The following is a 20,492-nucleotide window of genomic DNA, read 5'->3' on the forward strand; positions in this document are numbered from 1 at the left end:
ATCACTCACTGCCATGCTCGCTGCATCCTGAGGACACTGCCAATCCGGTTGTTGTGTAATTAGCAGAGAGAAGAATTCAAGACCTGCTCTCCCCGCCCCCTCCCATGTCCCAGGGTACAAACCCTTTCATCCACCCTCTCTCAATTTTAAGATGCTCGCTTTCTAAAAGAGAGAAGACTGCACTCAACTTTGACACTTCCTGGCCTCTGACACCACGGGCTAACTCCATATTTCTAATCCTACCATCACCTGTGCCACACAGCCTGGCTGGCCAGAGGTACCCCACCGAGAGATTCTCATCTTAGTGATCTCTTACTTTGCTGGCTTCTCACCGCAACAGGAGAAACTGACTCAGTCATAGCATGTTACTGGTCCCCCATCTAAATCCCTCAATGCAAATGTAATAGGGTGGTCTGCCCCTTAAAGGGCCCAGGAGGCCAGAGATCAGCCAGCCCTGTGCTGGAAGAGGAGCCTGGCAGGCAGGTGCTAGGAATCATCCAACCCGCTTGGCAGTGTCAGGTGATTGGGCCTAATGATTACCAGCGAGGGGATGCAGCTGAAAGCTGCAGCTCATGAGAGGGCAGGGAGAAGACTCTCCTGGAAATGCAGCTGAAGCCTGGGAGGTGATGAGAGTATTGGCTGGGTGGAGGCGCTGACCGCTAAAGGTGTCTACACTGCAATTAACCACCTGTGGCTGGCCCCTGTCAGCTGATTTGGGCTGTTCAGTTGTGTGTAGACATTCAGGCTTGGCCTGGAGACTGAGCTCTGGGATCCTCTCCCTTCGCAGGGTCCCAGAGCCCAGGCTCTAGACCGAGCCCGAATATCTACACAACAATTAAACAGTCCCTTAGCCCGAGCCCCATGAGCCGGAGTCAGCTGACAGCTGCAGGTTTGTAATTGCAGTGTAGACATAGCCTAAACTGCCAGGGACCCCCACAATCTGGTTTGAGAATAGGACTGTTGTTTTTCTGTGTCACTCAGCATTTCTTTTGTTGTGTTGAACAATAAATAGAGTCCCTAGGTAAGGGCTATGAACTGATCTGTGTGTGGCTTCAGAGTAGCAGCCGTGTTAGTCTGTATCCGCAAAAAGAAGAACAGGAGTACTTGTGGCACCTTAGAGACTAACACATTTATTAGAGCATAAGCTTTCGTGGACTACAGCCCACTTCTTCGGATGCAGTGGGCTGTAGTCCACGAAAGCTTATGCTCTAATAAATTTGTTAGTCTCTAAGGTGCCACAAGTACTCCTGTTCTTTTTTTTGTGTGTGGCTGGTTATCTTTCCATGGCTGGTGATTGAGTCTACAAACTTACACTAAATGATCCACTATCTTTTAAAACTCTTTATTTATTTAGGAATTAACAGATCTTTGCTATGTAAATATCAGAGACAATACAATCGTAATTCCAACAGCTATCTTTTGTTGGAGAAACTATACAGTAATATAACAACCAGATCTCTCTATTTAACAACGTTCTGTTACAGAATGAGCACCATTTTGCTTCCCATGGCATGAAATGATTCACTATTTAAAACAAAACAAAAACCCTAACGTTCTTCCCCTGAACCTTGCTGAGCGTAATGCTGATTGAGAGAATGACTTCTGAGGGAAGATCTACGCATTGGTGCAGCTGCATCGACTGTCGTGTTTAAGTGAAGATGCTCTTATGCCAATGGGAGAAGATCTTCTGTCAACATAGCGCTGTTTGCCCGGGGAGTCAGGTCAGTATAACTGTGTTGCTCAGGGGTCTGGATTTTTCACACCCCTGGGTGACTTAGTTATACCAGCAGGGCCGGCTCCAGGGTTTTTGTTGCCCCAAGTGGCGGGGGGGGAAGTCGCAATCGGTGGCAGCTCTACCGCCGCTTCATTCCTTGGTGGCAATTCGGCCGCAGGTCCTTCCCTCCGAGACGGACCGAGGGCCCGCCACCAAATTGCTGCCGAAGAGCCCGACGTGCCGCCCCTTCCCTTTGGCTGCCCCAAGCACCTGCTTGCTGAGCTGGTGCCTGGAGCTGGCCCTGTATACCACTATAGGTCTGTAGTGTAGACCTGACCTGAGTAACCAGCAGGAAAATCCCTTTTTCAGCAAGAGTTCATATGCTTCAGATAGTTCAGATGCTTAAATTGTGCTCTGGCGGGTGTTTGCGTCCCCAAAACCTGGGCCTGGACCTCAACTGATCATTTAAAGGAGTTGTTCAACTAGTTCAGCTGGTGAACTTCTTCCGTTGCCAAAACGTAGCAGGCCAGTACTTCACATTTCATTACAATTGGCATTCTTGGTGGCAGTCTTGTCTGCTCTGGGGATTTGCCCTGGCTACAGCCATTGCTGGTCTCCAGATTTCAAGCAGGGGTAACTTATAGTGGTGTTGACTGTCTATGCCAGAGGTTTGCACTCGTGCAGCTATGTCCAAAGTAGGGCCAAGGCTAAGCTGATAGCTCAGCCCTGGAGACGTTAGGCATCAGGGTTGAGGCATGCACTGGGATGGTGCATGGAATCCTGCATGGCTGCTGCCTTGGCTGTAGCTTTTAGTCTGATGTGTGTCTTCTTCATTTTATGACCAGGTTACAGAGTGCCAAATAACTGCAAGAGGCTGGGCACTATTGTGGTATTTCTTGCCCAACTGGAAACCTCTTGAGTTAACCTGTTTCTTGCAAATCCTGGAGGTGGCGCTTGAGACAGGGTTTCACTAAGCACTGCGTATGGTGTCTTGGCGTGGGGTGTTCTGTGTGTTTAGACGGTTACCAGAGACCAGTGTTAGATCTTGCTGTTTAACGTCACTCACGATGTGAAGGGATCATATTGTGTGTAATTTGGAAGCTTGTGTTTAAATGTAGGTGACAACGAATTCATCAGTGTAAAGGGGGGAAAAATAAGTAGGGCCCTGATCCCACAATCCTTGTTCATGCAAGGAGCCCCATTGAAGGTAAGAGGACTGCTTGGATAAGGAGGTGCTACTTTTACGAGTAAGAGCTGCAGGATTGAGCCCTTCCCTAGCTACAACAGTGATTCTGAGCCTCTTCCTCAATGATGCTCTGCCTTTCTGTGTCTGTGAACTGGCTCTTCTCTCTTGTTGATTACTGTGGGAGTCCCTCCCATCCGTTTTCCATAGAGCCACGTTCCATAGCAGGAAACAACTAATACCGTAGCTCTTCTTGTATCCTCCTTATCTTGTTAACAAGGCATTCTATGTCCCTTTTGTTTCCTGCCTGGCCGGATGTTTGCTCCTCTCCTCCTGTTTCTAAGTTCTTCCACTCTTGTCCACCATTGTGTGCTATGTGGAAAAATAATGAGTAAAAACTCTTGCCACAAGGCTCTGCAGTGACATTTCTGACAAATGATCGCAAACCTCAGGGCCAGTTTGGAGGATCATATTTCACAGCTTCAATACAGTTGAAATGCCATAGCCATGAAATGCAACTTTAAGTGGAAGAACAGAACAGACAATTCTTACATCATTTCAACCAATGGGTCTGCAGCACTGGTATTCCTAAATAAAGAGCAAATTAATAATAAAGTGGAAAACATTCTAGGTATTAAATGCCATATTTCACCAATGTTGTGTATTAGATAACCCAGCTATTTGTGCAATAGCTACTTAAGAAAAGCATTGGCGATGCCAATGGGTCTTAGTGGATAGAGCACTAGACTGGGAACCTTGAAACCTGAGTTCTGTCCCTGGCTCTGGCACCAACCTGCCTTGTGACAGCACTTCACCTCTCCGTGCTTTGTTTTCCTTCTGTATAAAGCAGGGAGAATGATACTTAGTTCACTTCTAGTAAACTCCTCTCATGAGATCTGTGGATGAAAAGCACTGTAAGAGCCAAGTGTAGTTTATTATTCATGTATGCCCAGCGAGGTATTCTGAGGTGATGGAAGAGCGGCACGCAGCTTTCAGTGTCAGAGTTGGAAACACTGATTTCTAGTTGATCTGCATATGAAAGGGTGATATATTCACAAAAAGAGAGAGAGACAGCACAGAATCTTTGGTCTGCACTTGGTTAGCTGTTATGATCTATTTATGCACCATCACTGCTGCTCATGTCTATGTGAAGTTAAATAAGTAGATCAATGGTGGAATGAAAGCTGGTTAAGCAGAACTGATTGTTTTTAGAAGCAGAATTTACATGTTTTATGTTGTATCATTTTAAAAGTATAATTCTAACATGTACCTATATGGAGGCAGGTGACAGTCCTGCCTTGCTGGATACACACTGGACTGAGTCCAACTTATTTCCCTTCCTAGTGTTTCCGTAAATAACAACAAACATGAATTTGCTTCTGAGCTTGGCTGTTCATAGGATTCTCCCCTGCAGGGCCCCTCTGCCCCTGCCACTAGTTCCCTCTGCATTGGGCCAGGTCTATACTTAAAAGTTTTGCTGGCATAGCAGTGTCAGTTAGTTAGGAGTGTATTTTTGTTGTTGTTGCTTTTTTTAAATGATGTAGCTATGCTCGCAATGTTTAGAGTTGCCAACTTTCTAATCGCACAAACCCTAACACCCTTACCCGAGATCCCGCCCCTGCCCAGCAGCCCTGTCCCCCGCTTACTCCATTCCCCCACCCTCACTCACTTGCTCATTTTCACCAGGCTGGGCCAGGTGGGTGGAGTGTGGGAGGGGGTGAAGGCTCTGGTTGGGGGTGCAGGCTCTGGGATGGGGCTGGATATGAAGGACTTGAGGTACAAGAGGGGGCTCTGGGCTGAGGCCAAAGGGTTTGGAATGTGGGAGGGGGTTCCGAGCTGGGGCAGGGGGTTGAGGCATGGGAGGGGCTTCGGGGTGTGGGCTCCAGGAGGGATTTTGGGTGTGGGTGGCGGCTCAGGGTTGGGGCAGGGGGTTGGGGCATGGGAGGCAGTGTGGGCTCCAGGAGGTGCTTACCTCGGGTGGCTCCCGAGTCCATGGAAGGAGCAGCTCCTAGGTGGAGGTGTGGCCAGGCTGCTTTGCGCACTGCCCTCATTTGGAGACACTGCCCTCACAGCTCCCATTGGCTGTGGTTCCTGGCCAATAGGAGCTGTGGAGCTGGTGCTTGGGATGGGGGGGAGTGCATGGAGCCACCCTGACCGTGACTCCGCCTAGGAGCTGAGGGACACATTGCTGCTTCCGGGGAGCCTTGGGGAGCCAGGTAGGGAGCCTGCCAGCCCTGCGCCAACCGGACTTTTAATGGCCTGGTCAGTGGTGCTACCTGGAGCTGCTAGGATCCCTTTTCAACTGGGTGTTCCGGTTGAAAACCAGACACCTGGCAACCCTAGCAATGCTGTAGATGCAGTTATACCGGCAAAATAATTTTTTTGCCAGTATAGTTTATTTCATTCAGGGAACTTGTCTAAGCTATACTAGCAAAAGCTTTTAAGTGTGGACAATACCGCTGAGAGAAATGGTGGATTTTTTTATATGATATCTTGGCTTGTAGCTAAAAACTTTCACCTGATCTGGCAGCAGCAAGAGTCAGCAGAATAGCTCTGCATCTTTATTAGACAGGTTGAAAAACAAGAAACATTTAAAAAAAATTGAAATACTGAAGTTGTTTTCATTTCAAAGTGTTTTGAAATAGGTTTTTTTTAAGTTTTCACTAATTTTTTTTTCAAAAACATTAGCAAAATAGTTATCAAAATACTTAATTTACAGAAAATCAGTTTTCACAACTGTTTTTAAAAATATTGTTGGAGGGGAAAAGGCATTTTATAGATTGCTCAGTTCCTTTGTGGTGGTTGACTTGTGGTGGTTTAGGCTGGACTATATCTGCAATGCATGAAATCATGCCTACTTCAGTACTTTTTATGGATTGTACCATTTCAGGGCTCTTTATTAATGTAAATTTTATTCAAGTTATTCACAGCTCAGTACTGTTGGAGTACAGAGGGCTTATTCAATACAGTTCTGAGTTTTATATACACAAGGGGTATTGTAGAATTAAATCTCTTTGACATATTTTAAAAGTAGCTGCCTAGGCCAAACATTGGCATATGATTGATGTTTATCCTGTCATCTTTTCACTTTCTGCAGCAAACCGCAATTGCCTCCATCATTCTTCACCCAAGAGAATGTTCTGTCTGTGGTCCAAAACGTTCTGCATTTAAGCCTTGATCCAAAGCCTACTGAAGTCAATGGGAGACTTTCAAATTACTTCATTGGGCTTTGGATCATGCCTTTATTTCACAAGAATGGGGGCTCAGCTGGTGAACTCCTTCCATTGCCAAAATCTATCAGGACAGTTTCTAGGTAAGGGTACACGAGCTAGGTGAAGCAGACTCTGCTTGCTGTAGGGTTTAGTGTTTTAGCAGCTTCAGGCTTGCTGCTCAGCCTACGTGATAACTTTATCCACGGTGCAGAGAGGTTTCCTGGTACAGGAAGTACCAGATATGCATGTGGTCAATACCGTGGACACAGAGGTCCAGAGTTTCAAACTTGAGGGCGTGGGGAGTGAGTAAAAGTATCTGACTGAGATTTTCAAAGTTGCCTAGGGGGATTTGGATATCCAATTCCCATTTATTCTAAAGGTGATTAGGTTTCCAAATCTCTTGCACGTGGATGAAAATCTCAGCCTGTGTTTATGAATTTGGAAGTGTGGGGTATTATGTGAGGATACATGGGACATAGAGAACCCTTGATGACTACTTGTTAGGGACATCAGAAAAGCTAAGAACACAGTAAACTGACACTGGCATATACCATAAGAAGGACCCACTGCTTTCATATAGCAGTGTCTCTTTGTGACTTTTGACCATCATTACAGCTAGTAGAGCCTGTAACTGGAGCTGCTTTATGCTTCCCCTGTTAACCTCACGGTTGTGCACCACCATTTCATATTTTCAACCTTACCATGTACCTGTTTCAGTGGTTCATCTTCCTCAGCACATCAGCAAGCAAAGAGGCATCCCTCAAACCCGTTACGGTTTTTTTAGAAGACTTAGTGACAACAGGAAGTAGGGAAGAGAAAAGCTGGTTACCCGCAGTCTTTCCTTGCATTGACCTCAAGTCATCAAAGCAGTCATGACTTCAGCAGATTTTGTTCTCTGACATCTCGGGCTAACTGGATGCAGTTATTTATAATTTACTGCAGAAGCCAATGACTTAAAAGTCAGCCTGCTGTAGCTAAAACAGAAAAACTTAACCTGCTAGTCAACCTGAATCTGTGCCTGTTGGGACCTGATTGACGCAACAGGCTATGTCTAGTCAGCGATCATTGTGTCGATTCTATTGATGCCTTACTCTCTAATGGAGCTCTTATGTTTTCATTACCACCTGACACTTTTCTCCTCCCCAAGTATATTCTCTATCCAGTTTTTATCCTCACATGAGGCCTCCATGACTCTGAGTAATGTGGTGATCAGTGACAACTTGTGGCAGTAATACTCCGCCCCATCACATGGTTTTCCAGCGGAGGATGGTGACTGTTGGGAGGGATGTGTTGTTACTTTAGGTGGGTTTTGTCTTTGAAATATGTTAAATACATTAGTTGTTACTGCTGGAGGTTACTGATTCCCACAGGGGCTGTATTAGGTCAGTTGATGCAATAGATGGCGTTACATAGAGTTTATGATGTTTTCCTGGCCACATGTGTGGTAGATATGGAATACCTCTTGCTTTATGTGCTATTTTTGTTACCTTCTTTAGTCATCACCTCTGAGATGGATAATCCCTGTGTGTGTGCATGCACATGTGTGTACACACTACTGGATGGAATGTGTCCAGCTTGCCCACATATGTATTTCTTGACTTGGGGCTTGTCTACATGAGGAGTTACTGTGAATCTACATTATACCAGCTTGCTGTGTAGTAACTCACGGTGTGGACACCGCTACAGCAAAAGTCTGAGAGAGTGGCTTAACATACTGCACTTTGAAGTAGTATGCTAAGCCGTACGCTAGGACTTCCACTGTGCTGTAACAATGTCTGCACAGCAAGTTGGTGCACTACACATTCACACAGTGGCTTACCGTGCAATAAGTCACTATGTAGACAACACTGGAACTCCATCTTAACCACAAAGAAACCTGTGTTTCTGCAGCTGGAAGTCATGGATTCTGTGCTGCATGTAGATTAATTGAAAAACATGGTGTGCAACATGATTCCAGTTGTCTTGCCTTAAGGAATTGGTTGGCAGAATATTTATTTTTTATTTATGTATGTATTGGAGGAGTGGGGTAAGGTGGAGGGAGAGGGGAGAAGGCAGTGTAGCCGAGGTGATATGGCCCTGGACAGGGTTTTATTTCTGGCCCTGCTGTTGGCTGGCAGGGTGACCTTGAGCAAGTCTGTTATCGCTCAGTGACTGTTTCTCAGAATTTAAAAAGAGGATAATGATACTTTCCTCTTCTGTAAAACACTTGGAGATCTCTATAAGAGCTCATTATTATTATTATTATAAAAACACTTTTCAACACCCAATAAATGTATTTTCAAGCGATCATAAAACAGGCTTTAATGACTTCCAGTTCCTCATTTAGTATTTCTTATTTAAAATGATTGAACTGTAATACAAATATACACTGAAAAGAAACGATGTCTTTTTCAGTGTAGGTGCCATATGTTGGCAGTGAAAACTTTTAATTAGCTGAGAGAGAGAGAGAGAGCTGTACACCAGTTCTTTGGGGAGGGGAAATAAACTCCTGGTGTCGTGAAACGTGGGAGTTGGATGAGCTGGAGAACTATTACAGTCTCTTTATAGAGCATGTTGTCTGTTTCTCACTATCTTTAAATAAAAACAATGTGTGATCCTCAAAACACATCTTCCCACTTAGCCTGCTTGGCAAGTGTTTGAAGACATATTATTAAATAGATGCAAAGATTGCTGTCTTTTTCAGTTTAAAATAGAATGGCACTTGCATACCGTAGTCTTCGTCTGGCATAGTGGTATGGATATAATACATAGCTCTGGCACACACACAGGATTGAATCTTCTTTTCTTCAGGGGTGGTGGAGTTTTGGAAGGGTTCCCAGGCATCTGATTGTGAACTTTCCCTTAATGTGCCTCTCCTAATTCACTCTCCTCTGGTCTTCATTCACCTGCGATCTAGTTGGGATCACCACTTGCCTCCCTTCCTGCTCATGCTCCAGAGATCTGCTACAGTGACACTACCTCACTAGGATGTTGGGCAGGAAAGGAGTGGCTGGCACTATATCTTTATTCTATGCTGAGTCCAACCCCTTAGGGATCTATGCCACTGTTGACTCACTGGTAAGGCTGTTCACACCCCATCCTGGAGCCCTGTCATACTGAAGCCATTTAACTTCACTCTAATCAGAATTGGAATTTACATACCCACTGAAGTGCCTGGAAACAATATGGGACTTCCTAGGTCACAGTGAAAGGAGTTTCATTGCACTAGGGGATTTTGCTTGAGAGCAAGTCCAGCCATGGGGAGGCAGCGTGGTACAGTGTAGAGTTTTCTCAAGAAAGTGAAACTATAGATAACAAAAATCTGTCCTGATGGGGAAATTTCACTTTTGTAATGGACAGGACTGCACAAGCGACACTGTTGTTCCAAGAATGCTGGGCATTTTGGCATGTCACAGCGTGGGTAGTAACTTAACTCTGTAAATTGACATTGGGACGAAGGAGGAGTTCTCACTGGAGAACAGAGCCCAAGTAATCAGGCTTCTGTCCTCTGAATGGCCTGAGCAGGATGTGGAGAAGGAAAGATTCCCATGCTAACCTACAGCAGCCCCTATGTGATGATTCTTGGCTGCTGGATCTATGCAAGTGTGGTTCAAGGGGGCTGTTCTTATACTGTGTGAACTTTCTGGGGCAGGGGTTGCCTTTGTGTGGGATTTTTGTGGTGCCTAGAGCAATGGGGCCGCGGTTCCTGTTTGGGGTGCTTGCACACTACTACATTAGAAACAGGAAATAATAGCAAAGCCGCTTCTCTTTCCTGGCTCTGAGGCCACCGCCTTAGTGAGAAGGAAGGTGTCTATCTCTCTGGGCAGCTGTTCTGCCCACTTCTCCCCACCAGCCTGAGTCAGGGTCAGGCTGTGTGGCTTTAAAAATTTTTTTAGATTGGCCAACGGTTGGATTTGAAGGGCTCACTTCCTCTTCAAGGTGCCCAAGCCCACTGAACATCTGCCCGCCAACACCGTGCTGCTGCTGCACCTCATGGCACAAAATAATGTCTTGCCTTATGCAGACTATAAGGTAGGCTGGTGCCTGATGCCACTGATGTGTCTCCTTAGAATAAAAAGGGAATGCAACAGGCTAGACTGACAGACCATGAGGAATTTCTAGCCTAATCTCCAAAACGCTGCACCTCCTGTTCAGTGAAATATTTGAACTCTTGGATGCTCACCCAAATCTATAATCCAAACATTTGGATCCTTTCACAAAACTCTGAGCCTCTTTTGATTGGTACTTGGGCTGATATTTCTCATGGTTGAGTCTTCTCCTGAAATTCCAAGAATAGTCATGTGGTTAGAATGCTGGACTGGATTAGGACTCAAAGTCCTGAGTCCAGTTTTGGCTGTGCTACAAAATTTCCATGTGATCTTTGGCACGTCACTGAGTCTCTCTGTGCTTCAGTTCCCATCTATAAAATGGGAATACAAGTATTTTCTATCTCCCACCTTCTATCTGATTTGACTACTTTGTTTGTAAACTCTTTGGGGGCATGAACTATTTCTTACTCTGTCAAGTATCAGGGGGTAGCTGTGTTAGTCTGTATTCACAAAAACAACAAGGAGTCCGATGGCCCTTAAAGACTAACAGATTTATTTGGGCATAAGCTTTTGTGGGTAAAACACTAACTTCTTCAGATGCATGGAGTGAAAATTACAGATGCAGGCATTATTATACTGACACCTGAAGAGAAGAGCATTACCTCACAAGTGGAGAACCAGGGCCCTCCACTTGTGAGGTAATTCCCCTTCTCTTGACATGGCCCTCCACTTGTGAGGTAACTCCCTTCTCTTCATGTGTCAGTATAATAACGCCTGCATCTGTAATTTTCACTCCATGCATCTGAAGAAGTGGGTTTTTTTACCCACGAAAGCTTATGCCCAAATAAATCTGTTAGGCCTGGTCTACACTAGGCGTTTATGTCGAAGTTAGCGCCGTTAAATCGAATTAACCCTGCACCCGTCCACACTGCGATGCTATTTAGTTCGACATAGAGGTCTCTTTAATTCGACTTCTGTACTCCTCCCCGACGAGGGGAGTAGCGCTAAATTCGACATGGCCATGTCGAATTAGGCTAGGTGTGGATGGAAATCGACGCTAATAGCTCCGGGAGCTATCTCACAGTGCACCACTCTGTTGACGCTCTGGACAGCAGTGCGAGCTCGGATGCTCTGACCAGCCACACAGGAAAAGCCCCGGGAAAATTTGAATTTGAATTCCTTTTCCTGTCTGGCCAGTTTGAATCTCATTTCCTGTCTGGACATCGTGGCGAGCACAGCAGCACTGGCAACGATGCAGAGCTCTCCAGCAGTGATGGCCGTGCAGTCTGGGAATAGAAAGAGAGCCCCAGCATGGACTGATCGTGAAGTCTTGGATCTCATCGCTGTGTGGGGCGATGAGTCCGTGCTTTCCGAGCTGCGATCCAAAAGAAGGAATGCAAAGATCTACGAGAAGATCTCTAAAGACATGGCAGAGAGAGGATACAGCCGGGATGCAACGCAGTGCCGCGTGAAAATCAAGGAGCTGAGACAAGGCTACCAGAAGACCAAAGAGGCAAACGGACGCTCCGGATCCCATCCCCAGACATCCCGTTTCTACGAGGCACTGCATTCCATCCTCGGTGCTGCCGCCACCACTACCCCACCAGTGACCGTGGACTCTGAGGATGGGATACTGTCCACGGCCGGTTCCTCAGACATGTTAGGGGACGGGGAAGATGAGGAAGGAGATGAGGAGGGCGAGGCAGTTGGCAGCTCTCACAACGCTGATTTCCCCGACAGCCAGGATCTCTTCATCACCCTTACAGAGATCCCCTACGAAGCGTCCCCAGCCATTACCCCGGACACAGAATCTGGTGAAGGATCAGCCAGTAAGTGTTGTAAACATCTAAACATTTATTTTTAACAAAACAGGAATATTAACAATTAAAAGAATGGGTTGTTCATGATTAGTGTGCCCTAGGCGCTTAACGGTTTAGTAAGGGGCAGTGCAAGTTTTGAAAAGAAATCTAGCAATGTCCGGTTTTCAGTGATTGTCCTGCACAAGCCGCTCTACTGTGTATTCCCTGCTACTGCAGCTACAGTAAAATGCGGTCTATATGTCCGGGGATAGAGCAGTAATCCTCCTGGGACATCTCGATGAAGCTCTCCTGGAGGTAACTTGAAAGCCGTTGCATGAGGTTCTTGGGGAGAGCGGCCTTATTGGGTCCTCCGAAGTACGACACGTTGCCGCGCCACGAGATTATCAGGTACTCGGGGATCATTGCTCTGCACAGCAGGGCGGCATACGGCCCTGGTCTTTGGAGGCTTTCCCGGAGCATTCTCTCTTTGTCGCTCTCGGAGATCCTCATCAGGGTGATGTCGGCCATGGTGACCTGCTTTTAATTAGGTAGGGGAATGTTAGTGTTGGGACTGCTTTCCCGTTCCTTTACAGAACTGTCACCGCTGGTTTGCAGCCACGCGGTGGAGGCGGGAGAGGGGCAGCCGAAAGGGATCATTCCCGGGGACAGCCGCGAGGGGGTGGGACAGGGGCAGAGTTCCCGCTTGCCGGATTGCTGGCAGCAGGGACTGACATTGATTTAAATGTGAAATGAGGCCAGTGGTAATATAAAAGTTTTAAACTGCCACAAGTGTACGGCTTACCATGTCTGCCTGCAACAGAAATTCCGTTGTGCTGCCTCGCTTCTCAAATGTGCTGTTCAAGACCCCAGGCACAGAATGCGAAGGCCGAGAATTCGACCTTGTGCTGAGTGCGCATGTGAAAGGTGCTGTGCATGGTCTTGTTCACAGAGAAAGACTATGTTCTTTGTTCACAACTACATTTATCTTTCAGAGGAATTCACTCCCTTTTTCCCATTTCCACAGCCCCGTCTGCGACTGTCTCACAACCTAGCCTGGAATCACACTCCCAGAGGCTAGCGCGGATTAGGCGTAGGAAGAAGAGGACACGGGAGGACATGTTCTCTGAGCTTATGGCCTCTTCCCAAGCCCAGGCAGCACAGCAGACCCAGTGGCGGGAGAACTTGACCCGAATGCACCAAGCCAACATGGATCGGGAGGAGAGGTGGCGGCAGGAAGACCAGCAGGCGACTCAAACGCTGCTTGGACTACTGAGGGAGCAAACGGACACGCTCCGGCGCCTTGTGGATGTTCTGCAGGAACGGAGGCAGGAGGACAGAGCCCCGCTGCAGTCCATCTCTAACCGCCCTCCCCCGCCACCAAGTCCCATACCCACCTCACCCAAAGTGCAAAGAAGGAGAGGCGGCAGAGTCCCTGCTAACTCTCACTCCACCCCTGCAGAGAGCTCTAGTAGCAGAAGGCTCTCATTTCCCAAAATTTGAAAAGTTCTTTCCTTCCCGCCTGACACAAGCCCACGTCCAAGTTTCACCTCCCAATGCCATGTGTAGTTGATAATAAAAAATTCGTTTCTGTTAACTACTGTTTCAATCATGTTCTTTTGGAGGAGGAGGGGAAAGGGGGTTGGAAATTGGACAGGACAGTCTCCTTTGGCAGGGTACATAGTCGGGGGCAGGCACAGCAGCAGGGCACATACACAGTGCAGTGATGCAGTGACTAGTTGCCCCGGTTAGTCTGGGAGGTTGTTTTGATGTAATGTTGGGGGGGGTGGGTTGCTCTGTGACTTTGTGGCGGGGGAGGGCAGTTACAGATCTTAAGCGCCGGTCCTTAGACAGGATCACAGAGCCACACAGCATGGGATCTGTAACCGTCCTCCCCCTGCCACAAAGTCAAATAGACCTCCCATACACACAGTCCTGATCAGGAGGGGTGACAGGCTCCGTTGAAACAAGCATCCCACCGCAGCGGAGCCTGTCAATCCTTGAGTTTAGAAGCTGCATTCGCATCACAACACTAGACCCGCCCCGCACCACAGTCTGCGTCCCAGTTTTAAAAAATTCCCGCTAAAACAGTATTAAAGAAAACGGTGTGCTTTAACAAAGTAGAACTATTTTTATTTCGACACGTGTGTTGGAGGGGGGGTGAAGGGGGTATGTAACTGGATAGGATAGTCAACATTACCTGGGTAAAGAAACGGGGGCAGGTTTAGCTTCTCAGTACACAAACTATAAAATCACAGGTTACCCTGCTCACTCAGGAACTTTGCTTTCAAAGCCTCCCGGATGCACAGCGCTTCCCGCTGGTCTCTTCTAATCGCCCGGCTGTCTGGCTGTGAGTAATCACCAGCCAGGCTATTTTCCTCAACCTCCCACCCCGCCATAAAGGTCTCCCCCTTGCTCTCACAGAGATTGTGGAGCACACAGCAAGCTGCTATAACAATGGGGATATTGGTTTCGCTGAGATCACAGCGAGTCAGTAAGCTTCTCCATCTCCCCTTGAGACGGCCAAAAGCACACTCCACCACCATTCTGCACTTGCTCAGCCGGTAGTTGAAGAGTTCTTTTTCAGTGTCCAGGGCGCCAGTATAGGGCTTCATGAGCCAGGGCATTAGCGGGTAGGCTGGGTCCCCGAGGATGACTATAGGCATCTCCACATCCCCAAGAGTTATTTTGTGGTCCGGGAAGTAAATACCTTGTTGCAGCCGTCTAAACAGACCAGAGTTCCTGAAAACACGAGCGTCATGAACCTTGCCCGGCCATCCCACGTAGATGTTGGTAAAACGTCCCCTGTGGTCCACCAGTGCTTGCAGCACCATGGAAAAGTATCCCTTTCGGTTAATGTACTGGGTGGCCTGGTGGTCCGGTGCCAGGATAGGGATGTGAGTTCCATCTATGGCCCCACCGCAGTTTGGGAATCCCATCGCTGCGAAGCCATCTATGATCGCCTCCACGTTTCCCAGGGTCACTACCTTTGGCAGCAGTACATCAACGATTGCCTTCGCTACTTGCATCACAACAACCCCCACGGTAGATTTGCCCACCCCAAACTGGTTCGCGACTGACCGGTAGCTGTCTGGCGTTGCAAGCTTCCACAGGGCTATGGCCACTCGCTTCTGTACACTCAGTGCAGCTCGCAACCGGGTGTCACTGCGCTTCAGGGCAGGGGACAGCAACTCACAAAGTTCCAGGAAAGTTCCCTTCCGCATGCGAAAGTTTCGCAGCCACTGGGATTCATCCCAGACCTGCAGCACTATGCGGTCCCACCACTCAGTGCTTGTCTCCCGTGCCCAGAATCGCCGTTCCACGGCATCAACATGACCCATTGCCACTGTGATGTCCTCGGCGCTGGGTCGCCTGCTTTCTGACAGGTCTGTGCTACTCTCAGACTTCAGGACATCACCGCGGTGCCGTAGCCTCCTTGCCTGACTTTTCTGCATCTGCCTCAGGGAAACCTTTATGATAAGCTGCGAGACGTTGAGAGCGGCCACAACTGCAGCGATGGTCGCAGCGGGCTCCATGCTCGGAGTACAGTGGCGTCCGCGCTGTCAATGACTGGAAAAGCGCGCGAACTGTTTTCCCGCCGGCGCTTTCAGGGAGGGAGGGCGGGAGTGATGGACGGATGACGACAGTTTCCCAAAAGCACCCTCGACTCATTTTGTTACCCAGAAGGCATTGCCGGCTACACCCAGAATTCCAATGGGCAGAGGGGACTGCGGGAACTGTGGGATAGCTGACCACAGTGCACCGCTTCGAATGTCGACGCTATCACCGTTAGTGTGGACGCACAAAGTCGAATTACTGTCCTTAGTGTGGACACACACGTTCGACTTTGCAATATCGATTACAAAAATTCGATGCAAGTAAAATCGAACTACTCTCGTAGTGTAGACAAGGCCTTAGTCTTTAAGGTGCCACCGGACTCCCTGTTGTTCTTACTCTGTGTTTGTCTAGCAGCCAGCATAATGGGGCCCTGATCTTGGTGGGACCCCTAGAGGCTCTTGCAATACAAATAATAATTTCCTGAATATGGCAGAACTGGAAACCATTAGAAAAACTCCTTAAAAGGTCAGATTCTACCATAGTTGCTCACGTGGAGTAATATCCTATCCTGCAAGTAGCTCTGCTGAAATCCCTGAATGTATTCACAGAGTGAAGGCACTATCCAGCATGGCTACAGGTGGTAGACTCTGGCTGCTGCTGTTTCGCTGCTTTGGGACAGGAAGAGGTGGTAAACACTTTGAAAGCTTTAGCTGAGTTTCTGGGTGTGGTTTCCAACCTTGTGAAATAGTCTGCCCATCCCTAGGCTGGACCCAGTGTTTACTATAAAATCCTAAAATTAGTTGAGTTAAACATCTGAATGGCAAGGTTTGTTGGTTTGATTTTTAGCAAAACCCCAAAGCAGGACTACCTTTCCTTTTTAGTTGATGTTTGTGCATCTAGAGCCGTTAGTAACAGTTCAGAGAGAGCTTATATTTGTGGTTTGCAGCATCTGTTATCTTCAGTGTACTTTTCCTGCAGAGTCACTTTTCTGCACCAAAAAGAGTTGCTTTCCTTAAATTGCAAGTCATAGCTGTAGATGGGAGTTCATATATAGCACACGGCTTCTTTCTTAACTTCCATATCGCAGGCTGAATTGGAGAGTGCCATTTTCTTGCTACTACTGGTGTTTATCTGCTGTCATTGCCTTCATCAGTGAGTCCTGTTGCCTTTGATTTCTCTTGACATATTCAGCAAAAAACATTTGATGTGTGCAAATGTTTACACATATGTATGCTTAATATAAACTTCTGCATAACACTTTATATCAATTAGAACAAATAAGAGAAGAAAAGCAATAAGCTGAAGCACGTAAAACTATTCCTGATGATCCGTATCCAACTGAGAAGGCTGGCGAAATGTTTATTCTCGAGTCTGTTTCTGCAAATACTGCTCATCGTAATGTTTATTACCGTGTGGAATCACATATTAACTTCAGTGGGAATTGCTAATGGTAACAGGTGGTAGTGTTTGCAGCATTGAGTCCTTATTTGGGGCCAGATTTAACGTGTACAGAAGTTAGCAAGTAATTGTTGTTGGTTTTTTGGGGAGAGGGGCGCGGTGCTGTGTGATGGGAGAGATTAAAATGAATGTCTGAGAACTCTTCAGTTACGTTCCTGGCACTGCTGGTTAACTGGCTGATTTGTCCTTCGCTAGTCACTTTGTCCAAACTTAGAAACTTGGGTGCTCATGTCAGTGGCCTGACTTTAGAGGTGCTCAGCACTCATTGCTCAATGGGAATTGGGGGTGTCAGCACATCTGAAAACGAGCCCCTTATTTAGGTGCCTAATTTGGGTTCCCAAACTTTGCCCTCAGACTCTCTGTGTCTATTATCTTTTTAAAAATATAGATAATAATACAGTAATAAAAATGTCTGTGAAGATTAATTCATTCTGATAAATGTCTTTGAACTTTTATTTGGAGTAGAAGTCAAAGGAGTACACCTCTACCCCGATATAACGCTGTCCTCGGGAGCCAAAAAATCTTACCGCGTTATAGGTGGAAACCGCGTTATAGCGAACTTGCTTTGATCCACCGGAGTGCACAGTTTTAGTAACAGTTCAGAGAGAACTTATATTTGTGGTTTGCAGCATCTGTTATCTTCAGTGTGCTTTTCCTGCAGAGTTACTTTTCTGCACCAAAAAGAGTTGCTTTCCTTAAATTGCCCCCCGGAGCACTGCTTTACTGCGTTATATCTGGATTCGTGTTATATCGGGTCACGTTATATCTCGGTAGAGGTGTATTGTGGACTACATAGTAATATGCAATGCTTTATATAGAATTTGCTGTACTAAATTTAAAATAACTTTTTTATTAACTATATAGCAAGGAGGGTGGGGGGGGCGGGTGAGTGAAGAACAAGCATATCCAAAGGGAGTATTGATGTTGCCCAAGGACAGTGCAGGGATACTAAAGGATGACAGATTTACTTCAGTAGGTCTCCCCACATAGCTTTCCTCTGCACATTAGACTTTCTCTTTCCTTAATGTTTTAACAGGCAACTTTCAGACTCTACCTCCCTCTCTCAAATGCAAGGTTCCTGTTATTCGTGCAGGAGGTAGTGGGAAACAACAAAGACCTACCACCACCTCCATTCCACCACCAATGCACCCTTGTTTAATGAGTGGAAAATCCCTTCTGCTTTTTATGGCAGAACTTTAACTGAGCAAGGGTGGAGGGAATACATGTCCTCACCGCCAAACAGAATTTTATTTTACTAATTGCTGTCAGTGTTCTTTCAGGGTGAAATTCACCCCTGTGCTGGGAGCCAGCACAAATTCTAGGCATCACTTCAGCCCACCCTCTGTTTGTCTGCCTGCAAACTCATGGACTGAAGCAATCCATTTGCAAGCTCAGGAAGATGATACTTCATTGGATCGATTCAGTTCACGTCTTGAAGGATAGAAGCTTTATTATTTGTATTGTGGTAGTGCCTAGGAGTTCCACTCATGGACCCTCACCCCATTGTGCTAGGTGCTGTACAAACACATTTTTCTCCTTTAAAAATGTTCAAATTCTAGAAATGGATGACCTTCATTTGCTTGGGAGAGTTTCCCACTTACTAGGTAGCAGTGAATAAGCTAGTGGAGAATATGGCTAGTTATCAGTCGTCCTTAAATAATCGCCTCTTCTCTAGGTGGCATGCATTCAAAACTGGGGAAGAGATGGAGATAAGAAGCAGGAAACATAGGAGGAAGGTTCCTACATCGCAGAACAATTAATACGGGATGTTAGTAGGACATTCCTGATCCATGTTCTCTTGTTCCCTTGTCAAGCTTGAGTTGAATAACTTTTTGTTCCAAAGTGCAGAAGAACAAAAAAGATCAGCTGCCGTGCAGGCGATTTAATTGTGACAGTAACAAAGCATCCCAGGCAAACTGCCATGATGTACGGGGAGAGTTAAATACACCTCTACCTCGATATAACGCTGTTCTCGGGAGCCAAAAAATCGTACTGCGTTATAGGTGAAAACGCGTTATATCGAACTTGCTTTAATCCACTGGAGTGTGCAGCCCCACCTCCTCCCCGGAGCACTGCTTTACCGCGTTATATCCGAATTCATGTTATTTCGGGTCACGTTATATCGGGGTAGAGGTTTATATTATAAATGAAGGAGCTGGGATTATTGACCTGTGACGACTTTATCTAAATGAGGGGGACTCTTGTTTCTTTCCCTTCTTGAGTTAGGTAAGAACCATTCACTGTTTGGGACCTATGTATGCTTTTCTTTTGCAATGTAGGTAAGTGGCAGTTTCTTTTCTATAGTCGAAATGACGGCTGACACACACAAAACAAAGCAAAAAAATAGTGATCAACAGCCCAGTAGAGCCTGTAACAGAATTTGAGCCCCTGTATTTTCTTTCTCTAATTTTTATCCACATGTTGATCCTCATTAAGTCCCATAGCTACATAAGGACCAGATCAGTGTTCATTTCAGCAATATCTTCCCAGTTGTCCTGGTCCCATTCTGCTTAGTTCAGGTAACAAGTTTAATATTTTTTTGGTATATTAAAAGGATTCATAACTGCTGAATCCTTAAAAGCAGATTCTGTCAGGGAAAAGAGCTGGACACATGCTTTTATTTGAGAGTATGGAGACATTTGTTTATGGGCTAAAAATAGAAATCAATTTTGAGACTTCATTCATCTGTGCTAAGTTCCTGTTTCTTTGACTCAGTGTGTCAGTGGGCATTTCAACTATAGAAAAGAAACAGCCGCTTAACTACATTGCAAAGGAAAAGCATACGAAGGCCCCAAACAGTGTATGGTTCTTCCATCTCCCATCATGACTGGGCTCTCGGGTGGGCCCAGAGCTCATTCTCTAGCCCAAACCCAAATGTCTACGATGCAGTTTTATAGCCCCGCAGTCTGAGTCAGCTAACATGGGTCTGCCACAGATGTTTTATTGTAGTGTAGATGTACTCTTTGGGGCTCTGTCACATCACAATCGTACTGAATTTACATCCTGAATACAGCTAGTCTGAATTATTTTTTTTTCTATGTCAGTTTTCAACAATAATAGAAAAAAAAAAAGATTTTTCTTCAAATTTTCCATGGAAATTTTCCGAGTTTTTGCTGAAAACACAAAAACCAAAAGATTTTGTCAGGGTCAAAATATTTTGGTGAAAAATTGAAATATTCCATGGAAAGCAGACACTTTTTTTTGTGGAAAATTTTGTTTTATCAAACATAATTTTCCATTGAAAGACTGTTTTGATGGAAATTTTCAGCTGAGAGTTAGTGGTTGCCCTTTATAACAAGAACATTAATGGTGGTGAGTTAAAGGTGGCCTGCACTGTATCCTAAAACACTAACACAGTGTTAATGATGCTGACTTTATTGAGGACGCAGATAAGCAAGTACCTCGTGTTGAAATCAAATTGTTCCTACCTTCATGGGTAGTGGAATTTGCCTAATTGGAATTCCTTTTTTTGTTTGTTTTGTTTTACTGGGTGCAAGCTGAGTTTAAAGTTCACTTTCATGCCTCTTGAGAAATGCTTGAAAA

At 46.1% G+C, this 20,492-nt stretch overlaps 2 protein-coding genes across 7 annotated transcripts in view; both read left to right on the plus strand.

Moving 5' to 3' along the window:
* The window catches only part of PARVB (parvin beta), a 120,779-nt gene that overhangs the window by 14,298 nt on the left and 85,989 nt on the right, over positions 1–20,492 (plus strand). Inside the window, exon 1 of one of the 6 annotated variants that reach the window (XM_065583636.1) lies at positions 16,523–16,643. The exons of the other annotated variants lie outside the window; for them this stretch is intronic. Coding sequence (XP_065439708.1) covers position 16,643 — 1 coding nt within the window. The 5' untranslated portion in view covers positions 16,523–16,642. Of the gene's footprint in view, positions 1–16,522; positions 16,644–20,492 lie in introns of those variants that run through there. 6 annotated transcript variants of the gene reach the window in all.
* On the plus strand, positions 11,390–13,530 carry LOC135981386 (uncharacterized). The gene is made up of 2 exons (XM_065583653.1): positions 11,390–11,966; positions 12,961–13,530. The coding sequence occupies exons 1-2, from the start codon at positions 11,390–11,392 to the stop codon at positions 13,434–13,436; spliced, it is 1,053 nt and encodes a 350-aa protein (XP_065439725.1). The 3' UTR covers positions 13,437–13,530.

The sequence above is a fragment of the Chrysemys picta genome, chromosome 1, assembly GCF_011386835.1.
Source record: "Chrysemys picta bellii isolate R12L10 chromosome 1, ASM1138683v2, whole genome shotgun sequence".
Classification (NCBI taxonomy): Eukaryota; Metazoa; Chordata; order Testudines; family Emydidae; genus Chrysemys; species Chrysemys picta.

Excerpts from the sequence above, each read along its gene's own strand:
- LOC135981386 (XM_065583653.1), top strand. The coding sequence starts at position 11,390 with ATGCAGAGCTCTCCAGCAGTGATGGCCGTGCAGTCTGGGAATAGAAAG. Across the intron at positions 11,967-12,960 it reads ATCTGGTGAAGGATCAGCCA|CCCCGTCTGCGACTGTCTCA; the intron begins GTAAGTGTTGTA and ends CCATTTCCACAG.